The 21,354-nt window shown below is 52.2% G+C and overlaps 1 protein-coding gene across 1 annotated transcript in view; it reads right to left on the reverse strand.

Moving 5' to 3' along the window:
• Positions 1–584: 584 nt before the first annotated feature.
• The window catches only part of LOC119387169 (Krueppel-like factor 13), a 33,642-nt gene continuing 12,872 nt past the window's right edge, over positions 585–21,354 (reverse strand). Inside the window, exon 2 of the mRNA XM_037654480.2 lies at positions 585–5,093. Within this exon, the coding sequence (XP_037510408.1) occupies positions 4,792–5,093 (302 nt within the window). The 3' untranslated portion in view covers positions 585–4,791. The remainder of the gene's footprint in view (positions 5,094–21,354) is intronic.

Here is a 21,354-nt window from a genome sequence, read left to right on the forward strand (position 1 = left end):
CTTGCAGATTTTGAAATTGTGAAAGAGTAATTTACTAATATGAAAGAAATACTTTTTCTCTTGAGTGTCCCTTGAAACACCCAAGACAATCTTTGCCAAGTTAATTGTGGTTACTTGTGGCGCAGCTGTTAGCATAGTGATCGATTATTTTCTCGTTTCTTCTAGAAAAAAAATAACTCAGCATGGCAAAAACAGATGTCAGCCAAGGGAGTGGTAGTCATTCCTATGCTGCTGCTCTTCATGCCGATTGTGCCACCATAATTGTCATTTCAACCGCATTGCCTAAACTTGTGCCTTTTTATGCAGTTAGGCTTAAGGATGCCAAAGGTATTCAGTGGTTTTTCAACACGCTACAGGATGTAGGTTAGTTAAGAGTTGAAAGCAGCACTGTCTGGACAGGCAAAATCGTTTTAGAATGAATCTGTGAGGATCTTTAAATGTCACTTTGTTTTGTCTAAGGTCAGTGACCTGCTTCATTCTCAGCAAGGAGGCTTGTTTAATGTGAATGTTTCAAGGTTATGCTGAGTCACTCTGCATGGCTCAGGTGCCACGTAATGCTTCAAAGAAAGACAGGCTCCCAAGTGTTGCACTTTGTCTAACAATCTTTATTTCAGTGTATAAATAATGCACCCCAAAGGGCTCTCAAGTTAAGTTTTAGATTCTGTACACCATGGAGGCCAATGAACTCCTATATACAAGTACACTTTGTGTAAGTACTAAATTGCCAATGACATCAAAAGGTCCCTCCAACTTCCTTCTCATTTGCACTCTCGAGGGCAGGGACAAAAAACGCCGAGGCAAGCTTTCACCTCAAAGGCGAAGAACAGACCTGATTGGCAGCAAAAAAAAAAAAAAAAAAAAAAAAAAAGGCTTCGCAAATCCACAGAGGATATTTGGCATATGTAATTATGTAAACAACAACATGCTTATGGTACAATATTTACAGCACTCTGAGACGCTATGCAACAAGTAATGACAAGTCTGCTAATAAAAACTAGTATGAAGAAACAGCTGTTAAAAGCTGCGAGATGGTACTTAAGACAATAAACCATGCCTGACTGTGGCATTCACACACAAAAAAATAATAATAACGGGGAGGCTTTAAAAAATATTAGTATCTTAAAAAAATAAACGAATCCAAGGAAAGAAAAAAAAAACTGTCCGACAAACACAAAGCCACACAGCTAGCTTTGTTAAACACAACAAAAACAAAGGAACGCATAGGCTATGCAAGAGTATTAGCCCCCACAGAACTGCCACGGAGGCATTCGAAAGCAGTCCTGCTGGCTTCGTCGTGGCAAGCCAAGGTTTTTGTACAGTGGTGTTTTTAATAGCGATAAAAATAGATGGACGAGGCGTTTTTTTCTGTTATCTTATGTGAAAAAACCTACAAGATAAACTACTGTAGCTACTGTGCTTAAATATGAATGAATAAGTTAATAGGTGCCACTCACTAGCAGAGAGCATTAACACTCAGTGGGATGGAAGCCGACTGTGAGCTAGTTTGCAGCATGCCATGGCACTTGGCAGCTGCGTACCACAAGGATACAATGAAAGATATCAGTAGGGGTGCATTACTATTACAAATTTTCTTACAACGAATTTGACCTTTTCCATATTTCACATTAATAGCTACTCTTCCAAATTTCGGCCTTTCTTTTTTTTTCACGTTCATTAGTAACAAAAGCATGTATCGGAAAGAATTTGTGTATTCTTTACTGAATCATAATGTAAGGGGCAGCTGGCACAATTAGAAAATTATTTGAAAATTCACAATTTAAATCTGTAATCTTCAGGCATTTGAGAAACTGCCAGGCATGATTCAATACCACCTCCATACTACACGTAATAAATTCAGTTACAGGAATCACTCGCACACCCTTAGAAATTGGACCCATGTGCCAATGCCATTCTCTCCTTTACATACTATTCCCGCAAGCACTAGAGTGGCACTGCTTCGTAAAGACGTGCTAGTGAGGCAGAGGCACGGGTTTGGCCAATCAGGAGAGAGTAAAAGAGCAAATATACAGGGTATAGGACCGAGTGGCAAGCCCACGTAAGGTGGTGGGCACTAATACGCGACATCTCTATTACAATGGAGAAATGCAAGAAAAAAAAGCAAGAAAACTCTAGCGAGCAGGATAATACACTCTGACTCTTACTCAAAAACACGCTCCGGCCACATGAAGGAAACTCCACAGACAACCCAGAGCCCGAACGCTCACCCCCTTACGAAATGCAGAAAGGGGTCCAGAGCACTCGCAATAACAACTGCAAATGGCAAGCACGCTACGAGGTGTCAGGCTCATGTGGACACCCCACCCCACTTCCGGAGTTCCAAACCCACCACTTCAGAGAAAAAAAAAAGTGCACAAACAAATACTGCAGTGCAGTCTCACTACACAAACTGTACAGCCTGGCCCCCAATATGCATATCCCGCAGCGGAAGGCGCCAACCTCAACACAAGACCAATGGCGCACACCAATGTCGAAACAAGGTGGGCACAGGGGGAGAGAGGGATATACGAAAAAAAAAAAAAAGAACAATAGTGCAGCCACAGCAATGTCCTCGCAACGCGCACGGGAGGAACACGAACACAGCTGAGCTGCCCTGGGAACATCCGCAGTACATTGCACAACGTACAAGACGATAAAGCATGCTGCAAGCAGTCATGACTGGTGCATGCCAAAAGCAGAAACAAAGAGACCAGCTCTACGAAGAAAAAAAAAGGAAGGAAATGGTGCTGTATCTGTTAGCAAGAAAGAAAAATCCTGCTTTTGCTGAGATTGAGTATACATCAGCGGAATGATATGACATGAGCAAGGAGGGAATAATTCAGATGTGACAAATGGGAGAGCTGATGGGACACCATGGTGCCACTGCCAAGTGCACTTGAGCACGAACGACACCCCCTTAGCCCACACACAGCCAATGAGTTTAGTGACATCTTTCTCAAGTCTTCTTCGAGAACAGGAGCAAATGACAGCCACGAATTGGCATGACGGAAAACGATGTTCAAGTTGTCTGTGAAACTGTCGTAATGCATTGTCATGGCTCCCTCATCAATATGTTGTAAATGTTACGATACAAAAAGGCCCACAGGGAATGGTGTTGTTTATCTGCGAATGCCAAAAGTAAGCCAGCGTCAAGATGCGAGACCCGGAAAAAACTGCATGTGGTGTGAAGAGATGCACGAGATAGCCTGATCCGACTGAGGAAGAAAGTGAAACACTATATCTGTCCTAAACACACACACAACATAGCTTAAGCCATATAAGGTTTGTAGTAGAGAAACAGCTATGAGAGAAAAGGTGCAATTAAATCTAAATTAATATGGCCAGCCATATTGTTAAAATTGCAGACAAAATGCAGTCAACTACACACTACAAAAACAAAAGTGCATTATGAATCACAGCCATAGTGCTTTTGCAACACATAAACAAAGCATTCGCACAAACTAAAGCTGACAACAGCTTTCCAAACAAATGTTCACCACACTGCATGCCTAACCCAGGGCAGATGGAAATGATAACACCATGCTCCACATACACGAGATCAATGGCTGCTGCTTTGAAGTTTGTCCCGAAATATCTAAGAGCGCCGGAGACATCTTGAAACTTCCAAGAGCAAAATGAGGAGCCGATAAAAGTCCCGACGATTTATAAAAAGGACGCTACTTGGTGACTAAACCCCCAGTGTACTTCCGATTGCCATTGTGCACATGATGAGTTGAACACTTTAGCTTCATTTACATGAACAGGGGAAAGGCAGCACCAATTGGTGAGCACAGTTCCAAGCATTATACATCTTAAACTGACAGGCACACATACAAACACGCAAAAAAAATGTATTAACACTGTTCCCACACATACACCGCATTCTTTCACAACATTTCACACATTTGCCAGGTTGTGCAGCAGACAGCGATCAACAATGCTCCACAGTGGTCACCAAACAAGATTGTACACGCATACAGGACAGGGACACCCTGTTCAGGGCCATGACATCAGTGGAGAGAGATAGTTGACAGATGTTGTTTAGAAAATGCTCTGGATCCCGCATTGCTATTGAGGAAAGCCGATCCGAGATGTGACTAAGCAGCAATGAATGTCGGCTATTGACCCTGACCTGCCCCGCAGGCATCATCCTATGTACACAAAGACCATGTGGGGGGTGTTGGAAACAGTGCAGAAAAAAAAAAAGTAGGGAGAGAAGCGGGCACCTGCCCACAGCGAAGAACCCAGCTTTCTGAACCATTGATGTCCCAGTATGGTGCTTAAAGATGAGCATGAAAAAGAAAAAAAGATCTGACTTGAATTCACTCTATTACACTGCCTCAATCTTAACAAATGTGTTTCCAAATTTTATGAAGGGGTCGAAGACGGGGGTGGCCATATTATAGTACCCATCTTCAACTTCACTGCCATGTTTTTCGAGTAAGTGAAAGTTGGCAGGCAACAATCTAGCATCCATTCAATGTAACGCACTGAAGCCTACACTTTCCTCAAAGAGGATGGGCAAGGCCGCAGTATCCGTACAAATCAATAAAAAGAGAGAAAAAAAAAAAACTGGCAGCAGCTGAGGAACAAATGTAAGCTACAAAAGTGTGATGGTGAGGACACAAAAACCGTGGTGAGCTACAACCACGCATCAAGTGCGACAGTTAAACATGTCCAGCCTGCACACACGTTCGAAGCTTGTGTTTTTTCTTTCTTCCTCCTGCCTGGGGTGACCAGCAAAGTATGGTTGCACAGTCTTTTCTCCTGGGGGCAAGTATGGTGGCAGGTTTTCTAGGGAGACGAAGGCAGAGAGTGGTCGGAACTGTCTCCCAGGGAGTCGGCGGTGGTGGTGGCGGTCGTCTTGCGACAGCCGTTGCCGCCTCCGCGGCGGTTGGAGGCCAGCATGCTGGGCCGGAAGTCCGGGTGCCGTCGGGCATGCTTGGTCAGGTGGTCGGAGCGCATGAAGCGCTTGCCGCACAGCGGACAGGCGAACTTCTTCTCGCCAGTGTGCGTCCGGAAGTGACGCGCCAGCTCGTCGGAGCGCGCGAACCGCTTGCCGCATTCCGGCCAGGTGCACGGGAATGGTCGCTCGCCTGCGTAGAAGACGAAGAAAAAGAACGGGGGTTAGGTCGGCCGATAACTAAACCCGTTGAGAGTTCATACAAGAGTCGCGAAACTGTTGATAGCTTGCACGTGACGTCATCGACGCAGGTTCTTAACGTACTGGTGGTACTCAATCATGGCGGCTTTGCTGAAGGCGAGACAGCGTTGTCATGTGGCGGTGAACCTGCTTCAAAATGATAACTGCGCCGCCGGAACACTTATTGGCCTCCGCGCACGAATAACGAAAGAACCTGCAAGCAATATACTGCCAACATTAACCGGAAGTCACAAGCTTCGCGGCCCTATCACGTTGGTACTCCAACATGGCGGCTTCGGTGACGCCAATACAAGCCGACAATAATTTCTCTTGTGTGCGTGGTCATAGCGCGCCTTTTTGTGTGTGTGATCACTGCGAGCCAAGCAAGAAGCCGTGCCAGGGTGATCAAGGCCCCTTATACGTCCATATTTTATGAAGGAAAAAATAAGTGCAGAATTCCGGTTGAGCTCCGATGCGTGCATTGAATTAACTCATTTTCAAAATTACTTTTATATCAACTTTCCTGCTGACAGTACCATGCGTAGAAGGGCAATAGAACGGAGCGGTGTGGAGAATCCGCGATATTAGAAACTTCCCACAAAAGGAAAAAAAAGAAAGGTATGATTAACGGTGCCGCGTTTCCCGTGAGAACATGTCCCCAAGTCACCGCCATCAGTATATCAAAAACATTTAAAACGCACGCAGAAAAATGTGGCGCCGGACACCCGAGGAACGAAGAAAAGCGCGCCGGAAACAGGCCCGCCCAACGATAGAGCGCGAGAGCTTGAATGGGCGCAGGTTTAAAGGGAAAGAAAAGAAAGAACAGGCACGCGAGCAAGGGGGTTTGGGCACGGCATGCAAGAAACTAAGAAACGGCCCTTTGTCGTCGTCCTCCGAAAACCGGAAGAGCGGCCAAGATCGGGTTTTCCGCGGAAAAAAGCCCCGAGAGAGGCGAAAGCCCTACACAAAGCCTGTCGCGTTCGTCACCAGGCGCCGCCACGCTCCCACGACGAGCCCGCAACGGCCTCCAGCGCGCCGGGGAGTGGAGAAAAAGCGGCCACCGATCCTTCATGCGGAGAAGTGCAGCACGCGGGTTTATTCCGCCGCGCGGACCGACCGACGCATGCCGATTTCTCAAGCGCACCAAGGCGATTGAGCGAGCGGGCAAGGCAGGAGGACGACGTCCGCAGCCCGTTGACGCTCACGGGAGCGACCTTCGACTCGCAAAGGTAGCGGCGCTGCTCTCGGAGGGGCCTTTGGCACTACTGGCACGCCCAGGCAGGAAGAAACAAAGGCACTTCGCTCTGCGCGCGATGCCCGGGCCCACGGAGGAGAAAGAAAAAAGAAAGGGGCGTGGTGCGAAGGTGGTGGCGGGCACGTTTATTTTTGAAGCCGTTTAGCGAAGGCGACGCAAAACACGTTTCGAAACGGGCACCGCTCTTTCGGCGACAGCGCGCGGGCCCAAGCCGAGGGTCGCGGCGTTCCCGCGAACCTCGCTCGCGTTTGTCACCCCCCATACGTCGCGGGAGGGGGTGGGGTGACCCAGGAAAGATGCTGCTGCAAGGATGCCGGGACGAAAGCCAGCCGCCGTGCGCAGTTGCGATGCCTCGAAGACAGCCAAATAGCGCGCAATATGGCGCAAAAAAACAAGTCCGGGCAAGCTCTAAAACCCGACCGGGAAGAGTCCCACCCACCCACCTCGTTTGATACCATCAGGCACTCTTTCTCTTTCCCTCAGCGACCAAGCCGGCGAGGAGCATCACCACTCGGCTGGAAAATGAAGCGGAACAAACAGCAGCAGCAACGCGGTCAACACAAAAGCCTGCAGCAGCGCGCTCGCCGCCGCCTCGCCTTTCAAAGCGCAATCAGAGCGCGGATTGCGCGATATGTCGCGCGCCAAGGGGGCCCGCGCTTCGAAAAAGAAACGCGGCGGCAGAGCGGCACTCTCCTCGGCGGGCAACGAGAGAACGACGCAGGGCTGGAAAGGGATCGCCAGTTCCCTCAACGGGGACAGTAGCTGCTCTGGGCCCGTGCGCTACTCGGTAAATCGCTTCGGGGATGCTTTTTCGCGTGGCCCAGTGTAGCAGTGTCTCAGCGCAGCCGGAAACATACCGTCACTGGCTTAAGACCAATCAACTGCGAGCGCGATACTCCCGAAAGTGATCCGCTGACAATACGGCCCCTGGAGACAAAGACGTTTTATGGGGTCAGGGGAAAAAAGAAAAGAAAAACTGGAAAATACCGACGGTAACCTTTGCTGGGAACTTAGGGTGACACACCAGAACAAATTCACTTCCATATTCGAGCGCTACCGCAGCTAGAGAATATAGGAGCTCATTTAGCATGAAAGGCTACTCGACACATTAATGCTATATAAACAGCTCGGCAATTACACGCGCTATGTTCCGGTCAGTCCGCTCAGCTCTTCGCACTATTGTCCAGACTATTTATTAAGTGTGAACGCGGACGCAGTGGCAATAAAAGTAGCAGCGAAAATGAAAGCTCCTTCGACACAGTCGCGATACTTGTTTGCGTCGACCAAAAAACGAAATATAAGGAGACGGCAGCGTGTGGACACCTACTTTCTGCGACCCGTCAACGCTTTCGTTCATTTCTTTCTTTTTGCTTTTCCCTTGTTTTTCAAGTCGCATCTGAAAGCTAGGTGAAGGAAGTTTGACGTCAAAAGGCCTGCCTCGCACCTGACAGTTCACTGCTGTCTCTCGTCAGCACGCCGCAAGGTGCGGGCAACGCACGGCGAATTTTGACGCCCGCAGAACTAGAAAAGCATGACAACGCACGTCGAAGCGCACTTCGCACCGTGCATTAATAAGAATAAAGTATTTTACAGCCTCCCTCCCCCCCTCCAAACGAGCATGTGTGTGTGCACCATACAAATTCTCATTAATACAGAGCTACAAAGACGGCCGAAAGACAGGGCCCCGAAGGCAAGTTCGTTCGAATGTCCTGATCCTAAAAGAGGGATGAGGCAGGAAAAATGCGCTGCTTTTGCAGCCTTATCGTCGGGTCAGCAGTCGAGCACCATGACGGGTCTGCTTATGGAGGTCATCGACGGTGCTTCGAAAACACTGAGCACAAAAAACAATGGCTCTCTAGGTGCACCCTGCACAGGTTATTTAGGAATGCACAGTAAACGCGTCAGCCTCCGCGGAGATTGAATGAGACGTCGCTCCGCTCTATCGGCAAAAGGTCGCCGCGGCAGGTCACGGAGCAGACCGAACAATCGGGGCAACCTTGCAGACGATGGCAGATTCGCCGGAGAAGCAGACCTCAACAGGTCGGCGACAACAGGATGCGCGGTCGTGCGCGAAGCACGTGCGGCAGCCGCGGCCGCACGTGGCACGGAGGAGGGGGGCGGTGGCCCCCGGCGGGCGGGCGCGGCCGGCGGCGGCAGCTGACGCGCGTCCGTCGACCCACATGGTGCCAGGTGGTGGCGCGCACCTATTTAAACGGCGGGAGGAGACTGGAGGGGGGAGAGGACAGGTGCGACACCGGCGCGCCGGCAGGCAGATGGTGCCGACAGCTGCCAGAGGTCCCCCCGGGCCTCCTCACCCGCCATTCCGGTCTCAACCGCAGTCCGACAGCGGCGGCGCCTGGCCGGCGCTCTCGACGTCGCCCGTCACCTCCGGCAGAGACGACTTCGCCCGCACAGCGGGGCAGGGGCGCCTTGCACGATGACTCAAGGGGACGACGCGCCGTGGGCAGGCGCGACCATCCGTCGGACGAAGAACGCTGAACATTTCTGCCGTGGCCATTAAAAAACGACTCGCTTCGACGTGGTACCGCCGGAGTACGGTGATGAAATTGTCAAAACAAACGACGCCCCAGCAAGCCCAGCGCTCCTGAACCTGGTTTTTGTTTGTCCTTTTTTCAAGACTTTTACGGCAATCACCGTCTAAATCGGCATCTAGCACGCACAGACATTTATGAGGCACGCAAGAGGACCTTGGGATATACAGTTACAGAATAGGATCGCGATTGACCGGAATGTCCCTCCAGCCGGAAGACCCAAACGGCTGCAGCTGCAGCATAGGTGAACAGATGGGGAAACGCGAGGGATCCATCGCGCCCAGCAAGCAACCCGTTCCCCTCGACACGTTAGAGGTCGTCGACTTGACCGGAACCGCTTGGCCCGACCGCCGCCGCCAAGCAGAGTGACCCCCACCCGGCGGCTCTCCTTGGAAAGACGCCCACCAGGCGCGTCGACGCCCACTCGTCGTACACAGGCGAGGCACAACAAGCGCCGCTATCTACTCCTCGGGCCCCTGCGCGCGCACAGAGGAGGGAAAAACGACGACGCGGCGCGAAGGCGGCGTTCGTGTCGCACCCATGGGGCCGGCCGCAGGTTGAGTGGCCGGCGAGCAGCTTTCGTCGGTGCGATGGCCCCCCGAGCGCTGCTCGGCTCAATCGGTGCCCGGCGACTGCAGCCACGCGCGCAACCCCGGCCAACAACCTGCCGCGATAAAACGGAAAAGGGCAATTGCATCGCCGCGACCCACCACGACCCCGGGCGCATCACGCACGCTACGTCATGAGGCCGCAGCGGCGAGGGGCCAACAGCGCTGCGCCGCTATCTCACGCCGCTCCAGTGCGTCGCACAAAGTTGCACCAGAGGGTTACGCAGCGACTTTCGCTACCGACTCCAACGGCACGGCTTCACAACCTCCCTCCCGGGCATGCAGGCCAACTCTGGAGCCTCCAGTATATGCAAGCCCCGCCAAACTTTTCCGCAATAATATACACAACAGCATCGCGTTAAAATAACGATGACGTGCTTATAGACGGCTGGAAAGAGTCCGGATAGGCGGTGCAAAGAGTGTTAGGAAAGAGTGTTAGGCGGTGCAAAAATGCGAAGCGACGGTGGACCGACAGATGGGAGCCCCTCCACCACCGGCGGTGAAAAAAAAAATATAAAGGGGGTTCCTCAGGGGTGGTGTGCACCCCTCGCCTACTTCACACACACACCAGCTGCTTCGGTCACGAATCTCGGGCGCAGCAAAACTACCCGACTTCCGCCGGCGGCGACGGAGAAAGAAACAGGAGTAGACAGGGCGAGACAGACGGTACGATTTTTCATGCGATTCGACGTCCGACACGGCGGAGGGGCAACCGGAATGGTGACCTTTCATAGCATCGTACAGCCACCATTCCCTTTCCCCCACCGCCGCGTCGGCCGTCGGATCGCATGGAAAATCGGACCCGTCTGTCCCCCGCTGTAGTAGTAGTGCGAAGCACCACCGACCGACTCGAGCCACCGCACGGTGGGAGTGCACCGAGGCAGAAAGGATAGAAAAAGAACGAAAAAAAAAAAAAAACAGGCAGCACGGCCTCTCCCACATTACGCGCACCTCCGGTCCAGGTGTCGTTCCGCCGGTGGTGCGCGCGCACTGCTCCCCTCCTCCTCCCCTGGGCCTTTTAAATCGCTGCCGCGATTCGCGTCCATTCACCGCGCGACCGAACCGACAAACAAGCCTACGCCCCATTTTCGGGCAGGCAGCGACAGTCGGCGAGGCGCAGACTCGGCTCGGTTAGTTATGCCGGGATAAAAACGCGCGCGGAAGGAACGAAGACAACCAGAAACAAACACGCATCTAAATCACGACTCTCTCGGTGCCTCATAAGACACACAACGATACAAAAGAGGGAGACGAAGAAAAAGCAAGTGGCGCGGTGGGGCAACGAGAAGAGGAAGAAGCCGAGGCGTCCGTGGTTCCCGCCCGGGACGCAGCCATTCATTCACGAGGACTCATAATGCGCGTCCGCATACACGTCGCCCAGAGAAAACACGGCCTAGGGGTCGAGAAAACGGGAAGGGCCGCCATGAATGAAACGTAACTCGGGCACCACGGGGGGAACGGGGCGCGGCGGCCCGCGAGCCTGAGAAGAAGACTCCCCTCCGCGGTCGCCTGAGAAACACGGTGCCCCATTCACATGCACGGCATGGGTGGGAGAGGGGAGGACATCTAGCAGGTTTGGAGAAAAGAACGCGCATCGCCCCTTCGGGAACCGACCGGGTTCAAGGCTGCAGTACCACCGACGGTAGTAGGCATCACGCCGCCACGTCGAGGTACACGTAACGGAAGCCCGCGTCCCCACACCCCACAGAATGAGCCGGAAGGAACTACTTTGCGCGGGCACTGAACGAGGACCGCCCGCGGCCATCCACGACTGAACTCCTGCAGTGCCCGTCTATCGAGGCTACTTCCGACTCGCGAAGTCGGGTTTTGGAGGAGTATACGCAGGAACCTGTGGGAAGCACGCGCAGAAACGGAATACAGGCGCGCGATGTACAACTATCGGTCCACGATGCACCATGCTGCTAAATGGTGTTTCGAAATTCGGCGGTGACGGACCACTCCCAATGAACCATGCTCTAAATATACGTGTCTCCAGCTAGCCGCTTCCCGTGAATTTACACAATTTACATACGTATACGCAAACTCAGCTATGCCGCCGCAGCAAAGCTTCCAACACGCTTGTGCCACGCAATCCGAGGGCCTCCTGGAGAGTGATCTCTTAAAAAAGAAAGGGAGGGGGGTGTCCTTTAACTCTTCTTTTATACATGTGAGAGTCACATGTGTAGCGCCCTTTAGAGAGGTACGTTGACTCTCTTTGAGTCGTGGGATGTATAACCCTCTTTAAAGAGTCATATTGACTCCCTTTAGGAGAGTCGTGGGATGTATAACCCTCTTTAAAGAGTCATATTGACTCCCTTTAGGAGAGTCGTGGGACGCACGACTTTCGGGGAACGGAACATTCGGGAGCTGCGCAGCAACAATGCTGAGGAGAAATTACTCGAAGAAGCTGCTGCAACCGAGTCGAACTGCCACCCGCAGAAGCCACACAAGTTCACCATGCAGTCCCGTGAGGGAACGTAACAGACACTGTCTCCTCCCTACCTGCTGCTCTTTGCCAACGGAAGGTAACCAAGTCATGCCCCGGGGATCGGCGCGCTCGCGACGGTAATTAAATCGAACGCCGATGAACGGGCCCCACCAACCACACCCTGCGACCTCAACCTTGGGGGCACGTCCTCCATAGAATACACCCCCCCCTCCTCACCGATACCGGTCGTGCGAGCTGTGCCCGCAGAGCGTGACGCGCAGTTTATTCCGCTTCCCCGATAAGCGCGTCGACCGCCAGCTTTTTACCAAAGCGTAGTGAGGTCAAAGGACAGTGGACCGTTGCCAGTCAATGCCTTTTCCTCCTCGGTAAACAAGAGACAAGCCAAGCCGCGGGAACAACAAATGGAACAAAACAAAGTCGAGACGAGTACATCATAGTTTTTTTGGAGTCAGTGACCGTACCGTCGCACGATAATGAACGAGTCTAACGAGTTGAATACTCGATTAAGGTAATGGGCTGTAAGCGGCGCGCCCATGTGAGCGTCTCGACAATAGCTAGAGTAAACGGGAGCGATAAAATTACATGCCCAGAAACTGCGCGGTTAGTAATGAAGGACGCCTTATAGCGGTGGGCTTCCGAGATTCAATTTCGACCGCGTGGCGTTCTCGGATAAATTTCGATAACAAAGGATTTTTCGATAAATCACTGTCGGGAACAGGGTGCAGCGCGACGACTCACTGGAGTCACGGGGCGTCATTCGTCAAGAATAAAAAAAGGGGGGCAGAGTCATCCACGTCGTCAACACATTCTACACGAATGCGACGTGAAAATAATACTCCGGAAACGCGCGTATTTTCATTTCATCAGACTTCTTTCCGTTAGCTCAGATAATCAATGCCATTAGAGAACGCTAGCCTCCGGGAGGGACAGATCAAAGAACTGCGCCCAGAAAAAGAAAAAAAAAAAAAGCACGGCGAACTGGCCCGCGCTGTTTTCTGCCGGAGTGAGCATTGCCGAGAGCCAGGACGACTAATTGGATTTCGCAACCAGTTACAGAACAGAGGAGGAAACGGAAAGAGGAAGGAAGAGAACGACCGGGAAAAAAACGGAAAAGCTTAGGCGCTGCACAGACCCGGATGGAAAGAAAAAAAGAACAGAAAAGCGACTTTCGTGCCAGGTAAAACGGAAGAAGGCTCGAGTACATGTGCGTGCGTACTCTTTGGTTGAGTCGCTCTAAAGAGAGCGGCAGAAGATGGCGGCCAACGGAATCGCACCACGAGGAACCCCCGCGAATCTGGAACAGCAGAGCGGAACAGGCGGCGGCCGGCGAGAAGTGCCACGCCCACCCCGGAGACCGTCCGCTTCCTCTACAGCAACAACTCCTAAACGGCCCCAGCGCCGCTCCTCTCCCTGACGCGCGGCTGTTCGAGATCGACCACGAATCGAAAGGAAAAGAACAAAGGGGGCAGAGAGAGAAGGATCGAGCGCTGCTGCAACAACAAGAGCGGGTCCAGCACGCGAATAAAATAGAAAACCGGGATAACAGGAACCGCGACTTTCGCTGCCGCCGCCGCTTCAACCCGTTCGCTCGTCCGCCCGCGCTGGTGCTGCTGTCCGTGCTCGCGCCTAGACCACTCATGACGACGCGCCGCCCCACCCCCCACCTGCGCCGTCGCGAGGGGCGGTGGCACTGAGTACTGGGTCTCGAATCGAATTGTGGCTTTTCTTTTTCGTTTTTTTTAAGGCGCCCGAAGCTAAGCGCTGCAGCGCAGTGGGCTACGAGGAACGCCGCGAATGGGCGGGGTGTCTCTCGATTACCTCTGACCGTACACGGGGTTCTTGCACGCGACGCTCATGGAAATGCGGGCGGGAATCGAGCCCGAGACTTCCGTCATCGGTAGAAGAATGACACTGCCTTTTTTGAGACACTCCACGGCGGGTGGAGTCATATTGGGGAAATTATCAGCGGACGCCACGTGCGCTTTCCGTTTGAAATTCGAAAGGCCGCGCGGAGCCTTCGGAATTTGAAGAGTCTCATAATTTACGTATGCGATTCCTTATATTTACAGTCCACGCGTACACTGAAATGTGTGGGCACGCTGCGTTGCTACAAGCTCCCGCAAGTTGGTCGTCGAAAGATTCGAAAAACGCGGCTTACCGTGTCGAGAGGCAAGCAAGAAAATACAAGTCTGGAGCGTTAGCAGGTGCGTCGTCAAGGAGCGCCGCCGCTTTCGAGGGGATGCGCTGACAAGATCGAAGCGCTGCTGCTCCCAATACGTCACTACTGCACCAGTGAGTGCGACTGTCACACTCTCCTGGAAGAGTCAGACCAGAAATGGGGTCTCCCACCGTACGCGCGGCACAGGAGGAGACGCGCGGAATAGGCCACCCCTACATACCCCCACCTCGTTCCAGTGCGTGTTCCAACATTTATTTTTGAAGCGCTCTAGAAGACGCAGTATCCGCAAGTATCCATCGGCGTGATGGCCGGGCCACCGCTATCGGGTTTGACACACGCGCGCGTCGTACAGGTAAGGGCGCGTCGCCACGGTCGTGCCGTAACGATCACGCCGCGGGGCGACACCTGAGACGCGAGGGAGAGAGAGAGAGAGCTTGTGCTTTAAGGAAACTAGAAAAAAAAAAAAAACCGCGCAGGGACACAGCTCTCACTCTCGGCCGCCATCGAATCGGCTCCGCGAAAAGAAAAGCAGGTCGTACGGAACCGACGGCGGCGGAGGAGAGCCGTGACCGAGCGGCACCGGAGAAAAACGCTCACCCCCTTCTCGCGAGAGGAAACACCACTTCGCCGAGCGAGAAAACTGGACCAGCAAGTGCGAGCCATTTGCTTCTTTTGCTTCTGACGGCACGCGCACCCCGGCAACCCAGTCAGCTGTTGCCGCCCGGCGAGGTCTCCGCCCATTTCTCTCCCGGAGGCACTCGAAGCAGCAGCGAGATTTGAGGTAGTACAAGAAAGCATCAACGGAAAAGTACCGAAGTTATCCGACACGGAGCTCTTCCTTCCGCGCAGCGTTTCTTCGAGGACTCCCAAAAGTCCGGGAAGTGACCGACTGACACACTGTTGACGATAGCGGGTCAGTCGCGCCGCGGAGAACGCTTGGCTTCGCCTTGTAAGCCGGCTTTTTTTTTTGCGCCGAAATTTAACCGTGATGCGAACAATGGACGACGCGCGGGACCTGTCCTGACGCCTCGGATGTGGTCCAAGGCCGTTAAAACAGTTTGGCCTGGAGGAACGCTCGTTGGTATCGGACGCTATGGAAGCTTCGGCTCCATTCCCTGTCAGCGGTTGTATACCGCAGCGTCGGATCAGCGCGCGCGGAAGAGCTTACGCGCGCGATATAGGTTAAGGGGCGTGCTGCGCACATGCGCACTAAGCTCGTTGTGCGCAGCAGTGATTTAGTGTGCACTAACAGCAAGGGCAGCGGAAGTCGTTGCGACGTGAGCTGTAATGTCCGTCGCTATGGGGTGAGGTATGACTGACGATGTATGCGCCGCCCGAACTTATCGCTTAAAGTTATTGCCGAAGAACTGATCCCCAATCCGAGGTTATAAGAGATGAGTAATGAGCACCACTATCGGCACCCCCTCCATCTCGGAGTCTCTAAGAGCGTGCAAGGAGATGGCGACGCGCGGTAAAGAGAGTCCACGCGTCTCGCCAAGGCGGAAAAGGCTGCTTAGGCAAAGCCAATAAATGAAAGGGAGATTATCTCGACGCCAGGTCACCCAAGTGCGGGCGCAATAAAAGAGCACGACACTCGGTGTGCCAACTATTTTTCTAGCTTTTTTTTTACCTCGGTTCTTTACGACTACAAGTTTGTAAAACGGCTCGTAGGAAGGAAAGCCTGCCCCACTTTGCTGAAATAAAGCGCCCGAAGCAGTGCAAGTCGAGTTGCCGCTTGCACGCAATTGGTCTGACGAGCCAAGGAGACTCGCTATGCATAGTGGAACCATACCTTCGCCATACGCAATCCAAGCGGTCTCAAAAGCAGAGCATCAGGAACGCCGCATTGTGGCATGTTAATGCACAGGTCGTAAACCCATCTACCCACGCAACGGGCGCCTTTATGATCCTTGCGCGGCAACAGTCGCGCTTGCGACGACACTATAAATCTGAGAGTCAGTAATTTCGCCCACAAATGGACTTCGTGCACGGAAAGTAAGGAAGTCCGTATATTGTTCTGGTTCATTCCTACTTCGTTTGGCTTACGCGCACGCCGCAACAAGTGAAGCTGCACACGATCAGAAGCCGGAGGGACGCCTACATGCGAATCATACAACGGCGCGATAAATCTCACTTATCCGGCCAGACTTCCGGCACGCATAAGTCAGCTGACAGTTTGCCCTCGTCAAATAGTTCGGTGTTAGGGGGAATCCATAGCACGACCACGTGGCACGACATTCCTAGCGTTCACCCTTGCCGAGTCGTACAGCGTCGAGAAGCGTTCAATGAAACCGCAGCCAAACAAGTTCCGTGGAGACCGACCGCGCGAACAAGGTGATGCGGCTGCCGCATTTGCAGCCAGCGGCTTTCCGAGCCAGTATACGGGTTGTTTTTCAAGCCATCAAGGCTGCAAAGGCAGGCAGTCGAACCCACAAACCCGAAATTAACGCCGCGTTCCGCGGAGCGTGCGCCGAACGCGAAGCCGGCCAAGAGGAGGAGGCGGAACCGAAGGCAAGCTCACCCCTTTATAAAGCGGAAGCGTGTTTCAAAGATAACGGAACGGGGAGGAAGAGAAAAGGCGTATAAAAGAGGGGGAGACGATCGGAACACAGGAAATAGCAAACAACCCGTACATGGTTGGCGCAGGCGCAAATAAACGAAGGGAATTCGACGAAAAAGAGGCAGTGCTCAGGAAAGGGAAGCTACGAGAGAGAGAGAAGTAGCGCGCGGCTAGCGGGGCGGCAGTAGCAACAGCGCAAGCAGTCGGCTTCCCCGGCGCGTGGTGGACGCACGAAAGGGGGGCGGCTCAAAAAGAAACAGAGGGAGGGAGGATGAGGAGGAAGAGAGCGCGAAAAAGAACACACCGGGAAGTGGCCCAGCCTACCTAGCGCACGCGCGCTAAGAAACTCACGACGGTAAACAAGCGCGCCAAACGGAGGGGGGGAGGCGTACTCCGCTGGACGCTGAGTGACGCACGGAACCATGCATACGAAACACGGTGGCTCGCGAAAACAAGACTCGCTGCGCCTCTCAGTCATGTCAGGTTCTCCCATTTTGAAGCAAAACGCGCAGCTGATTCGGAACAGTAAAGGCTGCGCATAATTATCTTCCAACTGACTAAGGAAATCCGTGCATCAGGAAAAAAGGTTTTTTTTTCCATAGCAGTGGAAAATGTTTTCGCTAGGCATAACTAGACTAATTAATACTGGTTAAACACCTCGGCTTCTCAAACCTGCCGAGGTAGGTATAAAAGACCGTATCGCAAGGTTATCAAACCCGACCGCATTGGGCTGCTCGCTCGTAAATTTCAACGAACGAGCGCTCGTGCTCTTTGCCTGCGGCGGATGTCATGTGCTTCACTGAAACACGTCACAAAGACTTATTCGTTCAGCTGCTGGTACGGCGGTGTTCAAAAATATAAACAACCGACGCAGCGGCGTGTGCCTGACGACGACCTCTGACTACGACGCAACGCGGTCGTTTCGACAACGACCGACCTCCTCCATAAATAGAGTCTTTTAGCAAGTTACGGAAATACGGTACGCAAATACGGTAAGGCAGTACGGTACCGCTCCTCCTTTCCCAGTCGTTGAGCGGCCAAAGCACAACCAGCGGGAAAGGAGGAACGCTACCGTACTGCCTTACCGTATTTGCGTACCGTATTTCCGTAACTTGCTAAAAGACTCTAATACAGTGAACTTCATTTCCTGTTGCTGCGCGTCACAGCTTGACGCCAGTACCGCTGCTTCATGCAGTACACGCTTCTTCTGGGCGATCACCTGTCTCGTGATGGCACTGTTGAGAAAAATAATAAAAAATAAAATGAAAAAGTATAGCAGGTGTTCAGGAGTGAACTATTTGTTTCGACGCGTGCATCGGGGACAGTTCTGCAGTAAGCTCAACCAAAACATCTGTCGCGTTTAGCAGACAGAGGAGAGAAAAAAAAAAAAAAGAATGAATGGAAACCTGCATGTGAGTCAGTTACTATGCGCGACAGGTCGGTGACACGAGCCGCGTGATTAGGAACAAAGGTGTGCTCGTTTGTTAACAGGCCCATTGTGCAATAACAATTCAAGAACTTCCCGCTCTTTTCCACTGCTCCACCCGGAACGGGAAAAGCAACTCTTCGAATGCGAAAGCAATATTACAAAGAGATAGCTTCACTCCGCGATTTTAGTGCTTTCTGGCCGAAAAAGTAATGGATTTGAGCTGGGTTTACTTGCGAAGGCGTCCACAGGGTGGCACGGTGAAGCGTTGCTCTTTGTCTTTCTGTTTTTCAGTTGTTCCTACCTTTTACATTGTTGTAATTGGTAAACAGTAGGGTGTCCTGTTGGCTAGGGCGTAGTTTTCCACGCCCACCCGATACAAAGGGTTGGCCTCATCATCATCATCACGAGCGGCCCGATCTCATAGACAGTGAGTGCCGTAAAACCTTATAAGTACACGGATGGCGCATGAAAAGCGTTGAAATCTACGCGAGAACCTTGTCCGACAACGGCTCGGCTCAGTCCGATACGGGGCCATGCCAATGACCCTCTCCCCCAGTACAGTGCACGTGCCACGTAGAATGCCCCGCCGCCGAGCCAAATTACACGCACTCTGCAGCTGTGGCACATCGCTCACGTCCATCCAGCCATAACTGCTGCCTAATGTTAGCCCCAAACGGTGGGTGGTTGAATCAAGCTACCACACCGGGATATTCAGGGTACCTGGCGGAGTTTCGGCTTTGGAAAAATTCGCGAACGAGGTTCTAAACTGAGAGCCTCTGCAAGCCCGACCCTCTCACTATCTCTCCAGAGAAGAGGCCTGTTGATTAGATAGATAGATAGATAGATAGATAGATAGATAGATAGATAGATAGATAGATAGATAGATAGAAGGCACGTAGGCAAGGGGGGGGCCCGGGCCCCCCCCGAAATTTGTCCAACCTTCTATATTTCCGGGCAACTTTTTCTTCTTTTTGCCATGGAAAGACTTTCTTTCGAACAATTAGGCCTCGGGCCCCCCCCCCCCCCCCCGAAAAAAAATTCTGGCTACGTGCCTGATAGATAGATAGATAGATAGATAGATAGATAGATATATAGATATATATATAGATAGATAGATATCTCATAGTGAAATGTTTTTGAAGCGACCTTGAGGCTGTCGTACAAGAAAGAGAGAATGCGTCCAAGGTGAAATGAAAAGTTGCAAAAGCAGAGCCCTCGATACAACGGTACTGGCGCCAGCGGTAGGGTTGCCGAGAGCACGTACAGATAGAAGGCGATCTTATAGCTGGCCTGCCTCCGGCGCAGTTACCCAACAAGCCGCAAGCGCTATCATCCGGAACGTTGCAACTGCGAAGGCGCGCTGCCGCCTCGTTGTCGCGCTGACAACGCCCACTTGCGAAGAACACGTGCGCGCGCGCGCGCGCTTAGCACAGCTGGCACTTACAGAACGGGAGCGGTCAATTCGGTAGAACCGCACCGCCTAACGTTAATCATTGCAACCGCCCGCGGCCAGGCGGCAAGGGTTCGAATCCCGCCAGAGGCCATCGCACTTAAAAAGAAGCAAAACTAAGTCGTTTATATTATTTATGGGTGCACGGTAACGCACGCAAGACTGCCAAAATCAACAGAGAGCCCGTCAAAAATATGGTGTCCCTCAGAGCCTACCACGCACTTCTGTAAGAAGCCCCTACAATTTCTTTCTGCAGGATCGCGTTAGTAAGAAAGCGAGCCTTTTGATGCTACTCCCTCACATACTGTCGCACTGGCTAGCCAGGCCTCATCATGTTAGCTATCAATGGTTCGCAGCACGGGCACGGCTACGCCCTCCCAGATAGGCTCAATCGCCAACATGGCGGGATTTGAGCGTTCATAATAGCGTCACTGATAATGAGCAAAAGGAAGTTATCTTGTGTAACGAAAGGTCACGCTGGACTCTACGGCCAATAAAGATACCCCTCCCCTGTTCTGTTTTGCTCCGCTGAAATGTAGCAACATGACAACCAGAACACGCTGGAATAAGCGCGCAAGAACCAGCATATCGTGGTCAGCCAATTGGATCGTTCGGTACGACGTACCTGGACTCTAAGCTCGCCAGATATTCCCTGTTGGTCGTGTGACTAAGACTAAAGACCTTGAAGCTGCGCGCCCGCTGTCGGTCGTACACTGTAGGCAGTTATCTGATAGAAGTCAACGGCGAACGGTTAACGGAAAACGATCGATAGCGCAGCACGTTTCTATCACGGCAGCTCCCATAATGAAGCCGGCTCTGTATGTAAACAATGATTGTCGGCGTGCAGCTTGACATTTCGATTAGAAACAAAGCGAAGACTGACCGTGTATCTGACAATGCGGGCGTTGCGACTGACTTCTCACGAAGGCCGTCGTTAACGCTACAAGCTACACACGAACAACGAGCGATAAAGAAACGAACAAACAACATCAATCCAGCTTAAAGTGAACTGCTATCAGAGATTAAAAAAAAAAAAAAAAAAACGGCGAAATTGATCACGGGGGGGGGGGGGGGGGCATTGTTTAGGAATACGCAGTACCGCTGTACAATTTTGCGCTACATGATCCTATTTTTAAGCCGTCTTCCAACAAAAGTAATCGCAATGGAAACGCGAAATTCGACGTTGACTGTCCCACAAGTCGCTTTTCCGACAAGCGGTCTAGACTTCGAGCTCAGGCTACACCTCTTCACAGACAAAAGCACCTGACGGCAAGAGTTAAAGGGGTGGTGCCACCAAATTTGTGGCTTGCGCGTTCTTTGCTGTAAGCGTTTCCTATAGCTCCAGGAAGCATGATGCACGCAGCAAGATTCATGTATTCTCGCTAAATAATTTAATATCGCCTTTTGATGTCGACAACTTTCGGTTTCGGTTTCTGGGCGCCGAGGTTGGGCAGTGACGTAGAAGTGTAGGAGGCTTGGTCATGTGACCACACAAGGCTGTGACGCACTTGGCCAGGAAGCGTTAGAAACGCGGCGAGTGATGTAGCAATCGATGCTTTGCCGGTACTATAGTGAACTAGAATATATTCTAGTTCACTACAGCCGGTACGTACGTTGCGGAGGTCCGGAGGTCACTCACGTCACTACAGCAGATCTGGTGTGACGTCACTACAACTTTCGTTGCCCTTCCTATAGATCTACGTCAGAGTTGGCGCGCTAGCGATGGGTTTCC

The sequence above is a fragment of the Rhipicephalus sanguineus genome, chromosome 3 (genome assembly GCF_013339695.2).
Source record: "Rhipicephalus sanguineus isolate Rsan-2018 chromosome 3, BIME_Rsan_1.4, whole genome shotgun sequence".
Classification (NCBI taxonomy): Eukaryota; Metazoa; Arthropoda; class Arachnida; order Ixodida; family Ixodidae; genus Rhipicephalus; species Rhipicephalus sanguineus.